At 35.1% G+C, this 19,299-nt stretch overlaps 1 protein-coding gene across 1 annotated transcript in view; it reads left to right on the top strand.

The window, feature by feature from the left end:
- The window catches only part of COG5 (component of oligomeric golgi complex 5), a 305,015-nt gene that overhangs the window by 127,125 nt on the left and 158,591 nt on the right, over positions 1-19,299 (top strand). The window contains exon 7 of the mRNA XM_027071580.2: positions 7,451-7,581. Coding sequence (XP_026927381.2) covers positions 7,451-7,581 — 131 coding nt within the window. The remainder of the gene's footprint in view (positions 1-7,450; positions 7,582-19,299) is intronic.

Here is a 19,299-nt window from a genome sequence, read left to right as displayed (position 1 = left end):
GTAACCCTGCTGCATCCATGTTGTTTGGTGGTGTTTTATGGCTGTTGTTTGCATGGTTTTAATTTAAATTTGTTTGTTTAGCTCAGTATTCTCTAGTAATGGTGTTCTTTATGTAACATAAAATATGGTAGCAAAGAAGATTGATGTTCCATAATGAATGAAAGTGAGCCTTTGTGATAAACCCTTACCTTGATTTAAAAATAAAATATGACTTAATTTGATTTAAAGATACAGTTTTTATACAACGGATTTTAAAATGACAGCTTTCTTTCTTCAGATTATTACTCACCAGTTTGCCAGATAATCCTTTATATATCACTGCTTTGCTTTTTGTAAAAGACACACTTTAGTCTGAAGTTTATAAATAATCAGGGCTATGTAGAAGAATCAAAAGTAGAACTTTTTAGATCGTATAATTGTATGATTGTATTCTGAAAATAACCTTAAGAAGTAATATATAAATAACTAAAAATGAAATAAACCGGGAAGATACTCATAGCAAATATGATGGATAAACAGTGAATACTAATATATAATTAATACAGGGCAATATAAGAAAAAGATAAGGGAGTAAAATTATTTAGAGATTCTCAAAAAGAAATACAGCTAGTAAAAAATAGTTATTTAGCTGCATCATTTAAAAATCCTATCAAACCATCCATAAGAACATACTTCTTCTAGCAGCATATAAAATGTTCAAAACAGAGATAATATCCACTGCTATCTATGGTTAAGTGACTCTTGTAGGTTACTGAAAAAAAAATGTACAAAGTGGTAGAGTCATTTTGTAAACTAGTTTGATAATTTGTATCAATAATCTTAAAAGTATAACTTTGAGTCAATTCTTTCTTTATTTCCCAAGGGAATAATTCTAGATATTACATATTTTATATGTATTTATGATAAATAATTACTCCATCCTAGGTAAATGGTTAAATAATTTTTAGTTCATTTATTTGGTGAAATATTGGTCAGGTATCAAAAATTGCTATTTATAAGGACTATAATAGGATGGGGTGAATGCTTATAACATTAAGTTAATAAAGAACACATGGTAAACAAGTGTTAATTTCAAATAAAAATAAGAATGAAACAACTCATGGGCATATTAAAAAGGAGGATAAGATTTTAAAGGAATATAGTAGACTTTAATTTTCAATTTTAAGCCCAACCAGGATTTTAAGTATTTTAGGAACATCTGAAGGTTGCTTGAAATTTCTCGGAGGCACATATCTGAATTGTGCTCTTTGCAAAGTTGGTGTGTAGGAGGGAGTCACTTTCATTGGTAAGTGACTATAGCCAGCTGCCCAGTTCCTGTATGTCAGTTTTTGCTTTTTTTTGCTGTTTCTCAGATAAACATCCAGGGGGAGGATGTATGCTATTTTGGTGCTACTTGAGAATTTGAAGATTCTTAAATTTCTCATACATGATCATGTATATTCCAATGATCCACTTGGCTCTTGTGGCCTCTATGTTGTGAGGTTATATAATTACCCACCTTTTGAAATGTTTTTCCAGTTTCCAAAAAATCTTTCATGAGCATATTTTTAAAAGAAAAATACAAGACTTTATCCAGTTACCAGTTACTAATCCAAGCATTAAACTCTTCACATACAGTATCTTTTGTTTTTCTTACAGTGTCGCATCTTCTGTTAATCCCATCCAGACTTTGTCCTTTTTATCTCTAGAATTTCAGTTTTTTTATTACCTGATCCATGTCTTTACTAACATGTTCATTCTTTTCTCCTTTTGAACATATGAAATACAGTTATAACTGTTGTAATATCCTTGTTTAAATACCGTAATCTGTGCCAGTGCTTCATACTTATTTAATAATTGATGGAAAAATACAAAAGGCAAAACCACATTTTTAATCTGTATAGGCTACCAATACTTCCCACCAAGTTTAAGAATTAGAATATTATAAGCATGTTGTATTCCCTGTCTCTCCTAACTTTTCTAAATATTGTTAATGTTTGTATGTGTTCCTAAATCATATATTGCATAATCTTGCATGTCTTCATATAAATCACCTCTTGCTGTGTGTATTTTTCTAAAACTTCTTCTTCCTTAATAATATGTACTGATGTACACATCAATATTGATGTGTATACCCATCATTATTTATTTTTACTCCTCTACAGTAGTATTTTGAGTGAATGCTATGTTATACTTATCTCTTCTCCCGTTGATGGTCATTTTGGTTGTTGTCATCTTTGTTTTCTTTTTAACAATGCTGTTAGGAACGTTGTACAGGTCTTCCATTTGTACATACATAAGAATTTCTCTGGGTTATGTGCCTACAAACTATATATTTTGGTCATACAGTATTTGTATGGAATCTTATTAGATTATCCCATAAGCAGAATCATTGATTTAAAGGATAAGAATCCTGTTATTCTCTTAGGCTAGCCACCTTATTTTAATTCTTTAAATTATTTTTCTTTATTTCCCATTTACTCTTTAATTTAGTTTTATTTGTTATGAAAATTTTATGTGCATAACATACTCAAATAGTTGTACAAGATATGTTATTAAAATGCAGCAATCCTCTGCCCCATTTACTTTTCCCCAGAGGCAGCCATTCTAACATTTTTGCTGATTCCTTTGGTATTTACATCCATATCTCTAACTAATCTGCCCATATTTCTACTGGTTAATTTGTTAAAAGCTTCTTTGGCTTCCTACAAAGAAGCATGAAGATTTAGCCTCTTTCATTTCTCCTGATTTTGAGCACCATCCCAGCTTTACACATGAACTCTTCCCTCATCTCTTTTTTTCCAAATCAATAATTTAGTGCTAACATTGTTATGAATAGTAAATGCAGAACCGAATCATGTACCAAACTATAATTACCCTTCTTTTTGTTTCTTTTAAACAAAGGAGGATGATGGTAGAGGAAGAGGCAGTAAGGATTTTGGAATCAATAAGGAGGATTTGTGTTGCAAAATAGAAAGAGAAATTGTTAGCTAACAGGAAGCCATAGATTCCATGAGTGGGAGAGGAACATGAGAACATTTATTCTGCCAGCCATGTGTAGTACCGATTAGAACACTGAAAGCCTGTTAAAATGACAAGCATATAACTTAGTAACAAATAATTTTTATGCCACTGAGATATTGGGTTAATCTTAAAACCAAAGAAATAAAAAGAAATGGGCAGTCCCAGGAAATAATACACGAATCAATCACTGAAATCAATTGACTGCCTGGGGTCAAAGCATATGAAGGTTGTTCTAAAGTTTTAGTATTTTAGACCAGGACAATTGTAGTAGGGGAAACTAGAATTTACTTTTTAAATATCAAAGAGTTGTGTACATTTGACAAAAAATTGTTTATGTTTATATTACCCATCCTCTTGCTATGTGTCAGGTGTTTTGGTTAAATTCCCTTTTCTCTAATATTAGGCTAAATTTATCTCAGTTTAATTAAAGGATGAGCATTATCATTTCTTTTCTGTCAAAATTAGTCTCATTGTTTCCTCACATGTGAAGGGATGATAAATATGTTAAATCCAAATGATCACTTTAGTTTCCTCATACGTATTTTCATGCATGAATTCCAATAGGTATCAGTATTAAGTGGCTAGAAAGAGAATTCTGGCTGTGTAGTCCACACTTATTAAGGTTCACTTGTTAAACTGTGTTTAATGCTGGCATATTTCAAAATTTGGCATTTTAGCACCTTTTATATATTTTTAAAATTTTCCTCTTTTTATTAAACCAGAATATGAGGGTTTTTTTTTTCAATGCTGTCATTGTTATAATCTGGCTTAATTTAATTCCATGAACAGTTAATTCTGATGTGATTTTTACATCTTTATCCTTTCAACGAGCAAATTCGAAGACTGTAGGAGGAATACTATATATCCTTTGAATGTAAGGTTTTCATTCTGAGGCTTCTGGGATTGTCCTGGATTGATCTAGTGAAAAGATTCAAGTCACACCTAGATTTGAATTGTTCTTTGCTGCCTAGTAGCCAGCTAAATTTCTTAATAATTTAATAATTCTAGCAAGGTTGTTTAGAATGTCACAAAAAATGTATGCATACATTAAAATAATAAAAAGACATTTTGTGTCCAATTTAATGCCCCCTACATATTATGTGTTCAAAAATTATAGTTATTTTTATTGGAATCATCTTCATCTTTTTGTCCTTGGCTCCAGTCCCTAGATGTGCTTTACAAAGAGCAGATGTAAAAAGATTTGAAACACTGATAGTGATTGTGTGCAACAGTTAATCAGGAGGGGAGAATTTAGTGTAATCTCTCTATTCTCCTGGGTAGGTGGATGGGGGGGTGTTGCTACATTTTTTAACCTGTTGTCCCCTCCCCCCCCATCACCCCAACCCCCGCCATTTGTACACTTACCTCTTTTGTGGAGTAATCGGTCAGGAAAATAATAGGGCTTTTGCTCCCTCCCAGCCAATAGAATCCTTTGTATTACAAATGTAGCATGTATTTTGGTTACTTTTTAGAACAGCTCTAAATGTAGTGTGGATAAGCAGGGGATGGGGCAATGGAAGAGGGAGGTGGTTAGATAATGTGTTGTTTACCTTAAAAAGGTGTTGGAATTAATAATTTATATTCTTTATCCCCTACTAGGTGGTAGACTTTGCAAAGATATACAGTGTATTTACTTTTTCTTTTTGTTCCCACAACACCTGGCATAATACATTTTATCTTTATCTTTCAGTGGTTATAACTTTGTGCTTTTTCTTCCTGTCATAGAGTTTGATACTTTGGGTCAGAATTTAGGTCTGATTCATTTCTGTGGTGTTTGTGACTAATAAATGTTTGATACCCAAATAAATGGTTTGAATGAATGATTTGAATTGACTCCAGAGTGACAGATCAGCATTCACAAGAATAAAGCACCGTTTGGTTTTGTCTCTAGAGACATGTAACTGGAAGGAACCTTAGGGTTTATGTAGTCTAGCTTTTCATTTTTCAAATAAAGTAACTGGTACCAAAGATTGCAAGACTTAGATTCAAAACCAATCCAGCTATATCTCTTACTCATAGTGTCCTTTCCTTTTTTTTTTTTGAACTTAATTATGATATTTTTCTTCCCTAGATAACAGAAAAAAAGAAGCACACTGATAACCAGCTTGAAAAGAAAATAATACTTATTTTCTATTGTTTGTATGTCTGTAGATTTTTAATTGATTTTTTAATGTTTTTAATGTTTGTTTATTTTTGAGAGAGAGAGAGAGAGAATATGAGACAGCAAGCATGAGTGAGGAGGGGCAGAGAGAGAGAGAGGGAGAGAGAGAATCCCAAGTAGGCTCTGTGCTTAAAACACAGACATGAGGCTTGATCCTATCAACTGTAAGATCATGACCTGAGCGAGATCATGACCTGAGCCAAACTCATGACCTTGAGTTAGACATTAAACAGACTGAGCCGCTTAGGTGCCCCTCTATGTCTGTAGTTTGATTGTGTATTGTCTAGTAAGAATTTTTAGGGTAAACATAGCATTTCCTTGTTGATCATTATCATGACTGGGGTCAAATAGAGTTTCCTCAAAATTCTCTGAAAATTTTTAAAAATAAAAAATCGGAGTAGAAACATTTTATAATTATAATCCACCCTACATTTACACCTTAGATTGATATATAAAGTACTTTGGCATTTATTAGCTTATTTTGACTCTGATGATAGTCTTAAAAGTTATGTAGGGCATGACTTGTATATTGTTGGCATTTTACAGATGAAAAAATTGAGGCTCAATGAAGCTATGTCGTGTGACTGTGATCACCTAGTGAGTAAATTAGGAGGCAGATTCCTAAGCCCATAAATGTTTAAAGGTTTTTAAGACCCTATACACTGTGGTAAGCCAAAGTTTCTTTAGATATACACATTAAAAAAAATGCTCATGGTTGAGGTCTGATTAGCAATAACCACTATTCAGCTGTCCTTTTATTTCATTTCCTTTTGTCATCTTGTGTAGAACTAACTATATATACCGTGTTCAGTCAGTAGATATTTGAGTGCTGCTAAGTGGTTAGTTAGCATTGTACTGGATGCTTTAATGTAATTTGTCCTAGGTAGTATATGACTCTAAGTGAAAAATGGTAGTTTGTAGGTGCTAGGAATATATTTTAATAAGACTTTAAAATTCAGTTCCAATTAAGAGTATTTAGTGAAAAACACATTTGATATTCTGTTGAGTAACTAGAAAACAAAGTAATACTCTATCTAAAGCAATTCAATTTTTTAGAAATAATTTATTTTGTTAAAATAGAAAATAGAGTTTTATGGGGTGCCTGGGTGGCTCAGTCAGTTAAGTGTCCGACTCTTGATGTCAGCTCAGGTCATGATCTCACTGTTCTTGAGACTGAGTGGCACATCTGCCTCCACGCTGATAGCGCACAGCCTGCTTGAGATTCTCTCCCCCTCCCCCATGCACGCACATGTGCACACTCTCAAAAATAAACTTAAAAAAATTGAAAATAGAGTTTTAGAACTGTGTCTAAGCTCCTTAATGAAATCTTGACCTTAAATTTTAGCACTTTAGTTACCTTAGATATGTCCAAGATTGAGTCAAAAAATAAAGGGCGCCTGGGTGGCTCAGTCGGTTAAGCGTCTGACTTCGGCACCGGTCATGATCTCATGGTTTACGAGTTTGAACCCCAAGTCGGGCACTGTGCTGACAGCTTGGAGCCTGGAGCCTGCTTCAGATTCTTTGGCCCCCCTCTCTCTCTGCCCCTCCCCCACTCGTGCTCATGCTGTCTCTCAACAATAAACATTAAAAAAATTTAAAAAATACATAAATAATTTTCTCAAATTCTAAGTATGCAGAGACAACTATTATTAACATCTTGGTAGAGATCTTTTCATGCTTCTTGCTCTGTATATGTAATTCTATAAGTAGAATATAATTTTATAAATATAATATGTCTGATTCTATAAAGAGTTAATTGTGCAAATTTTTTTATTCAGTGATAGGAAAATACTTCAATGTAAGTTGCTATTAGGTCTGCGTAATCATATAAACCTGCAGCATTGTAAGTGCTGGTTTGCTAAATTATTTTTATGATTTATTAATTTTTCAAATGGTGGATATTTGTTTCAAATATTTTGTTACTATAGAAAAACTTTTAAAGCTGTCTTACAGCTTGAGAAATTTCTAAGATTATCAGGATGTTTCTTTATAATTAAATTTGACACTAATTTTTATGTGATGTGTTGACATTATTTAGAATTTACTATAATCATAATTTCTACTCTTGCTTTACCAACTCATTCTTAGAACATTTTGCTTCAGAGTAAAGTTTTTTTATTTAAAAAATAGAAAATGTTTGGGTAACTGTATTTTTTTTTAAATAGAGATTTTGAAAGTGAATAGTGTTCAGCAAATCTATAATATTTTGAAGAAGTGAGACATGATATTTCAATACCTTGATATTCAGTATTGAAATACTTAGATGTGTGTGTGTGTTTTTAATAGATTACCTTTCTCAAGGAATCGATCTTTCTGGAATAGAAGTAATAGAAAATGATCTACTTTTTATTGCAAGAGCTCGACTTGAAGTGGAAAATCAAGCTAAGCGCCTACTGGAACAGGGTGTGGAGACCCAGGTAATAAAAGTAATACCACTTTTTTAATGTGAAAAATATGTCATAGAATTGATGAAGATTTGATTTTGAGGTTAAAAAACTAATCTGTGTCCTCATCCCTGAGGAACTGTGTCTACAGTTTGCATTGGAGAATAGGGTCTAAAGTAAGTACAGGGAAAATGTATTTATTAATACCTATTTATTTCATTCTAAAAATAGACTAAGATTTCTGGTATATAATATATATGAGATAAAGTTTCTGTAATGTATATATGTAGATAGAGAGTTAATACCTGTTGAATATGCTTATTTTGTCTGAGGAACTGTTACTTAATTAAGCCTTTCAGCAACCCAGTAAGGTAGGTATTATTATTTCCATTTTACAAATGAGGAAACTGAGAGCTTAAATAATTTGTCCAAGATCACACAGCTAACACATGGTATTGTTTGGAACATAGACCACTCTAACCCCAGAACCTTGCACCATTAATAATCAATGTGCTATAGTTAAGAAAAAAAAAAAGTACTTTGACTTGAGATTTCTCCGAAGGTGTCATTTTCCTGATGCTTAATGTTCTGAAACCCAAAGGTGTTGATGTAGTTGAATCAGCAAATTAGATGTAAATCTCCTTCGTTCTACATTTGTATTGCATTGCACCCACACGTTTTCTCCATTTGTATTGTATCCAAATACAATTATTAGTGTCTATTTTTTATTCACATCTTTTAAACCAGGAATTCGTTTTGTGCATTTATATTGTACAAAAATAATCTTATAAAGATTCTTTAAGTAGTCTCTAAGTCAGAAAGGTACTTATTTGACTTCTGATTCTTCATTTATAATTCAAAAAGCGTAACTGAATGTCTGTTACCGTTTTAAATAAATTTTTTATTATCTGCATAATGAAAAGTGAACAAATGATCTGTACATACAGAATGAAATGCCACATACACATAAGGAGTGAAGTAGCACAGTGTGAACACATCTATGCAATACAGACCCAGGGCAAGAAATAGGAAATTCCCTGTGCTCCTGGTCACTGCTCTCCTTTCCCAGAAGCCACCATGATTGCAGCTTCTAATACTGGAGCTTGGTTTTACCTCCTGTCAGTTGTTCTAACTTCAGATCTATGAAGATAACACAGTTCTACTGTTAAAATATAAGGTACTTGTGTACATCAAATTAGAGAAGATACCTTTTCAAAGAAATATTCAGGGAATTCCAAGTCAACTTTGATTTAAGGTGACTATTTGTATAGAAAATTGATGTCGCCTGGCTCATTTAGTTGTGAGAAAGGTAACAATTAACTTTTCAGAAAGTGCAGTATCACAAGCCTTTTGTATTCATCTAATGTCCGTATTGTCACTACCTCAGAGATTTCAAGTTTTATATATAACTACTGTTTAAAATTTTTCCTGTGAAGTTCTATTGCTATATATGTATGTGTGTGTATATGCTTATATCTTTAATTTATGCAACCCTTAATATTTTATTATATTTCAGAGTTGTGGGAATGAAAGCAAAAACGGTTGAAAAGAAGCATTACTAAAGTTTGTTGAACAAAAATATTTTGCAGTAGGGGTGGGTGATTTTAACATGTTACAAAGGAATGGCTACTTAAAAAACAAACAAAATTAAACAAAGGAATGGCTACTTTTAAAGGTTTATTTTTTACCATAGGCTCATGTATTTTAAAGGCATGAAAGTCTTTTCTAGGATAATCGTTCCTAATTAAACTCGATTTTAGATATGTTATTTTGTGTACATTGTGCAGTTGTTGAATTTGACTTTCCATCAGTTTTTAAATCATATTAAAATTAAAGTAGAAGTGATAAGATTTTAGGAAATTAATATCCTTAAGTGTTAACAGTGTTATGTATTTGGATTGTATACAGTTAGTCAAAAGATGATTAAAGTAGATAGATAACTTGTTATTTAGCTAATGGCCTATGTCTAATCAGTAAGATTAAGTTAGAAAGATAAGGAAGAAAAAATACATAAAAATACTGTGTGTCTACACAAGTAGATGTGGAACGATCTGTGTGGATCTGAGGAGAACAGGGACCAGGGGGCTATAATTGTGTATGTCTCAGTGTGGTTTGGAGGGGGGCAGATTCTGCTCAATGGATGGGAATATCGTCTCCCTGTTAGGCTGTATGGATTATGTTAGCAGAGTTTGTTGTTTGCTGGTATCATCCAACTTGTTTGTCTTGTTTAGATTCCATAAGTATAAAGTAACTAACCTGAATATAATTGGGCTTTGTACATAATTTTCATAAAGGGAGAAAATGTACTGATCTGCCAGTAGTAACATTCTGGTTCATTTTGCAATTTATACAATATTTCTCATGTGTAAATTGACACTGGTGTTTATAACCTCATTTATTTTTGAATTCAGTCATGTGTGTGTGTCTCTCTCTCGGACCTGAGTCCTCCGGGTTATTTTTACAGTGTTAGCTTTCTGGCTTGGCAGAGCTCAGAAGATTAAACCCTCATCAATAATGATGCTACTGAGATAATGTTTCTTGGGAAGCAGGGTGTCTCAGTGGAAGGAGTCTGTTTGGAGCCCCCCCCTCCTTTCCTTTTAGAAAGCAACAAGACAGAGGTATCATCCAGCTGTGTCAGCAGGCAGTTCAGGAATTCAGAAAGAAACTAACCTTTATTGAATGCATATTCTTTGCCGGGATTTGTGTTAGTCACTTTACATTTGTTATTTCAGTCACGGTAACAAATATGTGAGGAAGATACAATTATCCACTTTTGATAGTTAAGGAAACAAAGCCCTGGAAAGGTTAGGAAATTAGCTGAAGATTACACAGCTAGCAAGTGATAGAGACATATTCTGGAATGCCTGCTTTCCACCTTGCTTTATTAAGAGCAAGCAGTTTATTCTAATTTTGTTAAATAATCGTATTTTAAATTATTTGACAATTTGTGAAGCAGTTTACATTGAAAAAGGAATTTTTATAGCCTAAAAATTTCTTTGGGAAGTCTCCATGTGATGACTAATTAAACCAGTTCTTCTGTATTCTTCAGAATTTTTATGTTTCTCTGGCCAACTTTATTTTCCTATTATCTGATGTTAGTGTTTCAGCCCATCAGTCTTCCCCACCTCACCCCATTCTACAGTTTACCTTGAGCAGATGCTCTTAATTTCTACTTTGTACAGGCACCTTTTGCACCACCTGTGGTGTGGGTACTGTTTCTTAGGAACCTTATCTCCTCATATTTCCAGCTCTCCTTTCTGTTTTTATCCTCTCCCTTGTGCTCTTTTCCTTGTCATCAGCATTTCAACACGAATGCTTGCTGCCAGTGTCCCCTGTGTTCTCTGCTCTTGAGGGTCACACACTTGCTTTTAGTCCTTCACGTGCTTGCCTGCCTGCCTGCCTTCTTTAGGGCTTTCATGTTCCTTTTATGCCTGGAATACTCCTTCCACTTCCCATTAAAAAAGATGCTACAGCTTATATCTATTTTATTCTCAAATCTTATTCTCCCATTTGTCAGACATCATTGAAATAGTTAAACATACCATTAATATTTATTGTAAATAAAGACTAAAAGAATGGCAGCATTTTAATTTGAAGTACTATTGCATTCATGAAATATTGCTCACTTACTGGTTTATAAGCTTATAACACAGAGATTTTCAATAAATAAGGAACTTGAAAAATTACATGTCATCGATCGCATTTAATAATCAACTTCTGACATTGGGTTTCTCAAAAATGTTGGTGACATTTTTTTGAGTATGTAGTTGATGGCTACCATTTTCAGTCTCAGTTAATTGTAAAACTTAACTTTATTAAAAGAAAGTTAGTGCATTTTCTTTTCCAAAACCAAAATGTTCATAAAGATAGATAATTTTGCTTTGATCATTACTGTTTTTTCTAGTTAATTGCTTAAATGTGCTGTTTTCATTTGTAGATTTTAAATAGCTTTGTAGTATCATAAAGTCTCTACTACAGTAGTTAAAAGTTTCTGTTTTTGAAGCTTAAACTAAATGGCTACTTAGATAATACTGAGAAACTGTTGTGTCTTCCTACATGAAAAATACGGAAGTAGACTGCCCTCACAAAAGCCGTATTATTTCTATATGGAAAAGATGCATAGTGGTATCACTACCATTTTCTTCACTAAAGGTTTGGAAGGATTGATGACTTGGAGTGCATCCTCTGGTGAAGCATACCATATCAGCACAATACAAAAAAAATATTCTTTACTTCACGTGGCCGTCTTTGTCACAAGCGTGGGGCTACACATGGCCTCCATCTACAGCTCTTTGTTGACTCCTATTTCTCTCTCTTTGCTACTGATCCTTAGAATCTTTCACTGACAGAAGCCAGACAAAGAAAGAGAACCTTATGATATTTTCAGGATTGCAACAGATTCATTACCTCAAGCTGTAACTAGCTTTCAAAAATAGGTGACAGAGATTTTGATCTGGACGAGTTCCTGCATCACCATAGATACCAGGCCTCCACAGTGAAATGATGACATTTTAATTAGAAAGACGGCTTTAACTTGTGAATTAGAAGCTTTCTCAGTAAACAAGTGCAGGACTTTCTGAGGGTCTAGGATGGGGGAAGATGTTGTACTTACTTGTCTTTAAAAGTCATCAGGGAGAGGGTCTCTGTGATCTGTTCTTTCACAGCTCAGTACTCGGCTATAATCTCCCTATGGTAATTGTTGTCAGTGCTAGGAAGAAAATGTCTGTGAACCTGCCTTTTCCCTGGGGCAGAAAACCTCCTTGATCCTTGATCAAGCCCAGGATTCTGGTGCTTACCAGTCGACAGCTAAAAGTAGATCACAACAGCATGATCTTGACAGATTTTCTAAGATGACAGTGTAGAATTAAAGTTGAGTAGATAAATGTCTACATAGCACACAGTAAGTGCTTATATTGTGAACTTTGTGCTTTTGTAAAAAGAATTTTGTAAAATTCTCCGTGCTTCTAGCATAGAGAGGGTACCAATTCAAGTGCATTGTGTTCAAGAGCTATAGAAGTTAAACATTTCCTAAGCTTCAAAAACACTGGCAAAGTTGAACAATGAAAACGTGACTCTTTTTGGAGCTAATTATGGTAGTTTAGTATGCAACACTTCTTTTGTGATCTTTTTCTTCTTTATGAGCCTGGCAAACACCAATAGTAGACTCAGTGTCAGTTAATTTGTCAAGCTGATATCTGCTTTCAGAGGTCTACTTTTCTTTCCTTGGCTGCTGGAAGTTTTCCTGGCTGGTACCATGAATTGTAGGACAGATCTCACCTTTTGCATGTTTCGTCCCAATGTAGTTTTTGTTATTTTTCCATTTGCTAAGTATAGAGTGTCAATAATTTTTCAACTCTTGTTGAAGCATTTTTCTTTTTATTTATTTTTAAAATTGAATTGACATACCATATCCTATTAATTTCATCTGTACATCATAGTGATTCAGTATTTTTAAATGTTATGAAATGGTCACCGTAAGTGTAGTTACTGTGACCATACAAAGTTATTACAGTGTTACTATATTTCCTATGCTGTACATTACATCCCCATGACTTCATTATTTTATAACTGGGAGTTTATACTTCTTGATCTCCTTCACCTACTTTACCTGCCCCTCAATCCCTCTCTCATCTGGTAACCAACAGTTTGTTTCCTGCATCTGTAAAACTGTTTCTATTTTGTTTTGTTTTTTTAGGTTCTACATATAAGTGAAACCATGTGGTATTTGTTTTTCTGTTTCTGACATTTCACATAAGATCCATCCATGTTGTAAAAAATGGCAAGAATTTTTTTTTTAGCTTTTTATTTATTTTGTTAAAGTAAGCTCTATGCCCAATGTGGAGGTGGAACTCCTGATCCCAAAGTGCTGTTCTGACTAAGCCAGTCAGGCACCTCAGATTTCATTCTTTTTTATGGCTATTCCATCGTATATATATACCACATCTTTTTAATGTGTTCCTCTCAGTGGACACTTAGATTGCTGTCGTATCTTGGCTGTTGCAAATAACGCTACAGTGAACATAAGGGTGCGTATTTCTCTTCAAAGTATTTTTACAGTGGAGAACAGAGTCTGAAGTTTGAGGTCAGCACGTGGTGGTCCTCCTGCAAGTAAGCAGGGCAGAGACCTGGGAGTGGACCTTGAGGCCTGAGGATCCCTTGGGTTGCACAGGAGAAGCATTTCCCCTGCTTGGAGTGCATTTGGTAGAGGTGGTACAGCTCTCTGTGGGCAAAAGACCTGGTGAGCACCATCAAGCTACCACATTCACCAGTATGGGAACAAAGACACCTGCTAAGTGCAGCAAACCCTGGTGTTGGTTGTGTGTTGCAGTTCACCATAAACTCTGAACCGCTGCTGCTTTACTGGCAGCATGAGTGTTTCCTGGGACAAGCAGGCCCTGGCCACAGTGCTGCGAGACTGTGGGTCTATATAGATGCCCAGAAGATCACTGTGGGTCTGAACTGCAGGGGTCTGAAGTATGGGGTTTTGAAACATAGCCGGACCTGAGATAAAACCCCAGAGAGAGGTGCCGCCTGGTAGACAGACAGCTCGGACACAGACAGAGAAGGCAGGGAGCTGTCAGAAACAGGAGACACTGGAGGGGTGACTTATTGCATGTCTGTGAGGGCGTGAACTTCCTGCTCTGGAGACGAGAGCAGGGTGAAGCCATTTTCACCATTAGCCCACCAACACTGATCGCCCCCACTAGGCTAAACAGCACCACCAAGTGGAGAATGGAGCTGTTACACCAGCACCCCCCCCCCCCCCACCATGCCCTCCAGGCACATCTCCACTAGGGCAAGTCTGCCTTAGAATCAGAGCAGCAGGCCCCTCCCCCAGAAGACCAGCCGGAATCACTTCCAGGAGTTTAGTCCACTGGCCACAGACTGCTGCAAACTTTCAGCTCTAGGGGAAACTGGATCTAACTTCATTTGGGTTTTGTTGTTGTTGTTGTTGTTGATTTGTTCATTTTTGGTGTTGGCTTCTGTTTTTGTTGTTGTTCTTTCTTTTGTTCTTGGATACAGAAAAAGCAAATATTTTATTTTAAAAAATATTTTTTCTCTCTTCTTTTTCTCTTTTCGCTTTTTTCTATCAAGCTTCTCTTGACAGGCAGACCAAAACACACCTAGGATCAACGTTCCTTTAATTGAATAAAAACATATTTTTTTAAGTTTATTTATTTTGAGAGAGAGCGCAGTAGGGGAGGAGCAGAGAGAGATGGGGACAGAGAATCCAAAGCAGTCTTTGGTGCTGACAGCAGAGAGCCTAATGCAGGGCTTGAACTGATGAACCATGAAATCATGACATGAGCTGAAGTCAGATGCTTACCCCACTGAGCCACCCAGGTGCCTCAGTTTTTTTTTTTAATTTTCATTTTTATTTCATTCTATTGTTACTGCTTTTTCTTTTTCACTTAAAATGACAAGATGGAGGAATTCACCTCAAAGGAAAGAAAAGGAATAAATGATGACCAAGGATTTAATCAATGCAGATATAAGTGAGATGTCTGAACTAGAATTGAAAACAGTGATTATAAGAATACTAGCTGGGCTTGAAAAAAAGCTTAGAAGACACCAGAGAATCCCTTTCTGTAGAGATAAAAGGACAAAAATCTAGTCAGGCTGAAATTAAAAATGCTCTAATTGAAATTCAAACCCAAATGGAGGCCATAAACACAAGGATGGATGAGGCAGAGGAAGAAATTAGCAATATAGAAGATACAATTATGGAGAATAATGAAGATGAAAAGGAGGGAAGCAAAATTCAGGGATCAGGAAGGCGGACTTAGGAAAGTCAGAGATTTATTAAAGCATAATAACATTTGTATCATAGGAGTCCCAGAAGATGAAGATAGAGAAAAAGGGGCAGAAGGTTTATGTGAGAAAATTATAGCTGAAAACTTCCTTAATATGGGGAAGACATAGACATCAAAATCTGGAAAGCACAGAGAACTCCCATTAAATTCAACAAAAGCTAGCCATCACCAAGACATATCATAGTCAAACTCACAAAATACACAGGCAAGGAAAAAGTCCTGAAAGCAAGGGAAAAAGTTCTTTTCTACAAGGGAAGACAAATCAAGTTTGCATCCGATTTGTCCACAGAAACTTGACAGACCAGAAAGGAGTACCAAGATATATTCATCGTGCTGAATGGGAAAAATATGCAGCCAAGATTACTGTATCCAGCAAGGCTGTCATTCGAAATAGAAGGAGAGAGAAAGAGCTTCCCAGGCAAACAAAAACTGAAGAAGTTTCTGGCCACTAAACCAGCCCTACAAGAAATTTTAAGGGGTATTCTTTGAGAGGAGGGAAAAAAAACCCCACAAGCAACAAAGACTAGAAAGGACAAGAGACCATAACCAGAAACACCAACTCTACAGGTAACAGTGGCACTAAATTCGTATCTTTCAGTAATCACTCTGAATGTGAATGGACTAAATGCTCCAATCAAAAGACATGGGGTATCAGAATGGATGAAAAAAACAAGATCTACCTATATGCTGCCTCAAAGAGACTCATTTTTGACCTAAAGACACCTACAGATTAAAATTGAGGGGATGGAGGACCATTTATCATGCTCAGGGACATCAAAGGAAAGCTGGAGTAGCCAGCCATACTTATATCAGACAAACTAGATTTGGAAACAGAATCTGTAATAAGAGATGAAGAAGGGCATTATATCATAATTGAGGGTTCTCTCCATCAAGAAGATCTAAAAATTGTAAATGTTTATGCTCCAACTTGGAAGTGCCCAAATATATATATCAATTAATAACAAATGTAAGGAAACTCATTGATAATAATACAATAATAGTAGGGGATTTAACACCTCACTTAAAACAATGGACAGATCACTTAAGCTGAAAATCAACAAGGAAACAACACCTTTCAATGACACACTAGACCAGATGGACTTAACTTATTTTCAGAACATTTCATCCTAAAGCAGAATACACATTCTTCTCAGGTGCACATGGAACATTCTCCAGAATAGATCATATTACTAGGTCATAAATCATCCCTCAGGTGGTACAAAAAGATCAAGATCATGCCGTACATATTTTCATATCACAACGATTGAAGTCAACTGCAAGAAAAAAAAATTGGAAAGCCCTCAAATACATGGAGGTAAAAGAATATTGTACTAAAGAATTAATGGGTTAGCTAGGAAATTAAAGAAGAAATAAAAAAATATACGGAAGCAAATGAAAATGAAAACATGACAGTCCACACCTTTTGGGATGCAGCAAGGTTAGTCCTAAGAGGGAAGTATATTGCAATTTAGGCTGATATAAAGAACTAAGAAAGGTTCCCAATACACAGCCTAACCTTACACCTAAAGGAGCTAGGAAAGGAATAGCAAATACACCCTAAAGCCAGCAGAAGAAGGGAAATAATAAAGATAAGAGCAAAAATGATATAGAAACAAACAAAACCCAGTAGAACAGATCAACAAAACTAAGAGCTGATTCTTTGAAAGAATTAGCAAAATGGATGAATCCCTAGCCAGACTTACCAAAAAGAAAAGAGGAAGGACCTAAATAGACAAAAATCATGAATGATAAAGGAGACATTATAACCAGTACCACAAAAACAGACAATTATAAGAGAATACCGTGAAGAATTATATGCCAACAAACTGGGCAATCTGGAAGAAATGGACAAATTCCTAGATACTTCCGTATTACCAAAACTCAAATGGGAAGAAATAGAATATTCGAACAGACCAATAACCAGCAACGAAATTGAATCAGTAATTAAAAATCTCCCAACAAACAAGAGTCCTGGGCTAGATGGCTTCCCAAGGGAATTTCCTCAGACATTTAAAGAAGAGTTAATACCTATTCTTCTCAAGCTGTTCCAAAAAATAGGAGTAGAAGGAAGACTTCCAAACTCATTCTATGAAGCCAGCATTACCTTGATTCCAAAACCAGAGAGCCTAGTAAACAAACTTACAAGCCAGTATCCCTGATGAACATGGATGCAGAAATTCTCAAGATATTAGCAAATCAAATTCAACAGTACATTAAAAGAATTATTCACCATGATCAAGTGGGATTTATTCCTGGGCTGCAGAACTGGTTCAATATTCACAAATCAATCAAGATGAATAAACTACATTAATAAAAGATAAGAACCATATGATACTTTCCATAGATGCAGAAAAAACATTTGACAAAATACAGCATCCATTCTTGATAAAAACTCTCAATAGAGTAGGCATGGATTGAATATCCATTCTTGATAAAAACTCTCAATAGAGTAGGCATGGATTGAATATACCTCAACATCATAAAGACCATATACAAAAGAGCCACAGCTAATGTCTTCAATGAGGAAAATCTGAGAGCCTTTCCCTATGGTCAGGAACAAGACAAGGACGTCCTCTCTCACCGTTACTATTTAGCATAGTACTAGAAGTCTTTAGACTCAGACATTAGGCAACAAAAAGAAATAAAAGGCATCCATATTGTCAAGGAAGAAGTCAAACTTTCACTATTTGCAGATGACATGATACTTTAGGTAGAAAACCTGAAAGACTCCACCAAAAAAATTGATAGAACTAATACATGAGTTCAGCAAAGTCACAGCATATAAAATCAACATGCAGAAATCTGTTGCATTTCTATACACTAATAAAGCAGCAGAAAAAGAAATGAAGGAATCAGTCCCATTTCCAATTGCATTAAAAACAGTAAGATACCTAGGAATAAAGCTAATTGAAGATCTATAGACTGAAACTATAGAAAACTATGAACTATAGAACACTTATGAAAGAAATTGAAGAGGACACAAAGAAATGGAAAAGTATTCCATGCTTATGGATTGGATGAACAAACATTATTAAAATGTCTATACTGTCCAAAGTAATCTACACATTTAGTGTAATCCCTATCAAAATACCACCACCTTTTTCACAGAGCTAGCACAAACAATCCTAAAATTTGTATGGAAACACAAAAGACCCCAAATAGCCAAAGCAATCCTGCAAAAGAAAAAACTGAAGTCCTGACTATTCTGCATTTCAAGCTATATTACAAAGCTGTAGTCATCACGACAATATGGTTCTGGCACAAAAACAGACACATAGATGGGTGGACATAACAGAAAACCCAGAAATAGACCCACAACTCTATGGTCTGCTCATCTTTGACAAAGCAGAAAAGGACATCCCATAGAAAAAGGGCAGTCTCTTCAACAAATGGTGCTGGGAAAATTGGATGGTGACATGCAGAAGAATGAACCTGGACTACTTGTTACACCATACACAAAAATAAACTCAAAATGGATGAAAGACTTAAATGTAAATAGGAAGCCATCAAAATCCTAGAGGAGAAAACATGCAACAACCTCTTTGACCTTGGCGGCAGCAACTTCTTACCTGACATGTCTCCAGAAGCCAGGGAAACAAAATAAAAAATGAACTCTTGGGACCTCATCAAGGTAAAAAGCTTCTGCACAGCAAAGGAAACAGTCAGCAAAACTAAAAGGCAACCGATGGAATGGGCAAAGACATTTGCAAATGACAGATAAAGGGTTAGTATCAAAATCTATAAATAACTTATCAAACTCAACAGCCAAAAAACAAATAGCCCAGTTAAAAAATGGGAAGAAAACATGAATAGACCGTTTTCCAAAGAAGACATCCAGTTGGCTAACATAAACATGGAAAGATGCTCAACATCAGTCATCATCAGGAAAATACAAATCAAAACCACACTGAGATACCACCTGACACCTGTCAGAATG

Source organism: Acinonyx jubatus, chromosome A2 (genome assembly GCF_027475565.1).
Source record: "Acinonyx jubatus isolate Ajub_Pintada_27869175 chromosome A2, VMU_Ajub_asm_v1.0, whole genome shotgun sequence".
NCBI classification, from domain to species: Eukaryota; Metazoa; Chordata; class Mammalia; order Carnivora; family Felidae; genus Acinonyx; species Acinonyx jubatus.
Note: the sequence above shows the minus strand (reverse complement) of the source record. Positions and strands in the feature narration are given on the sequence as shown.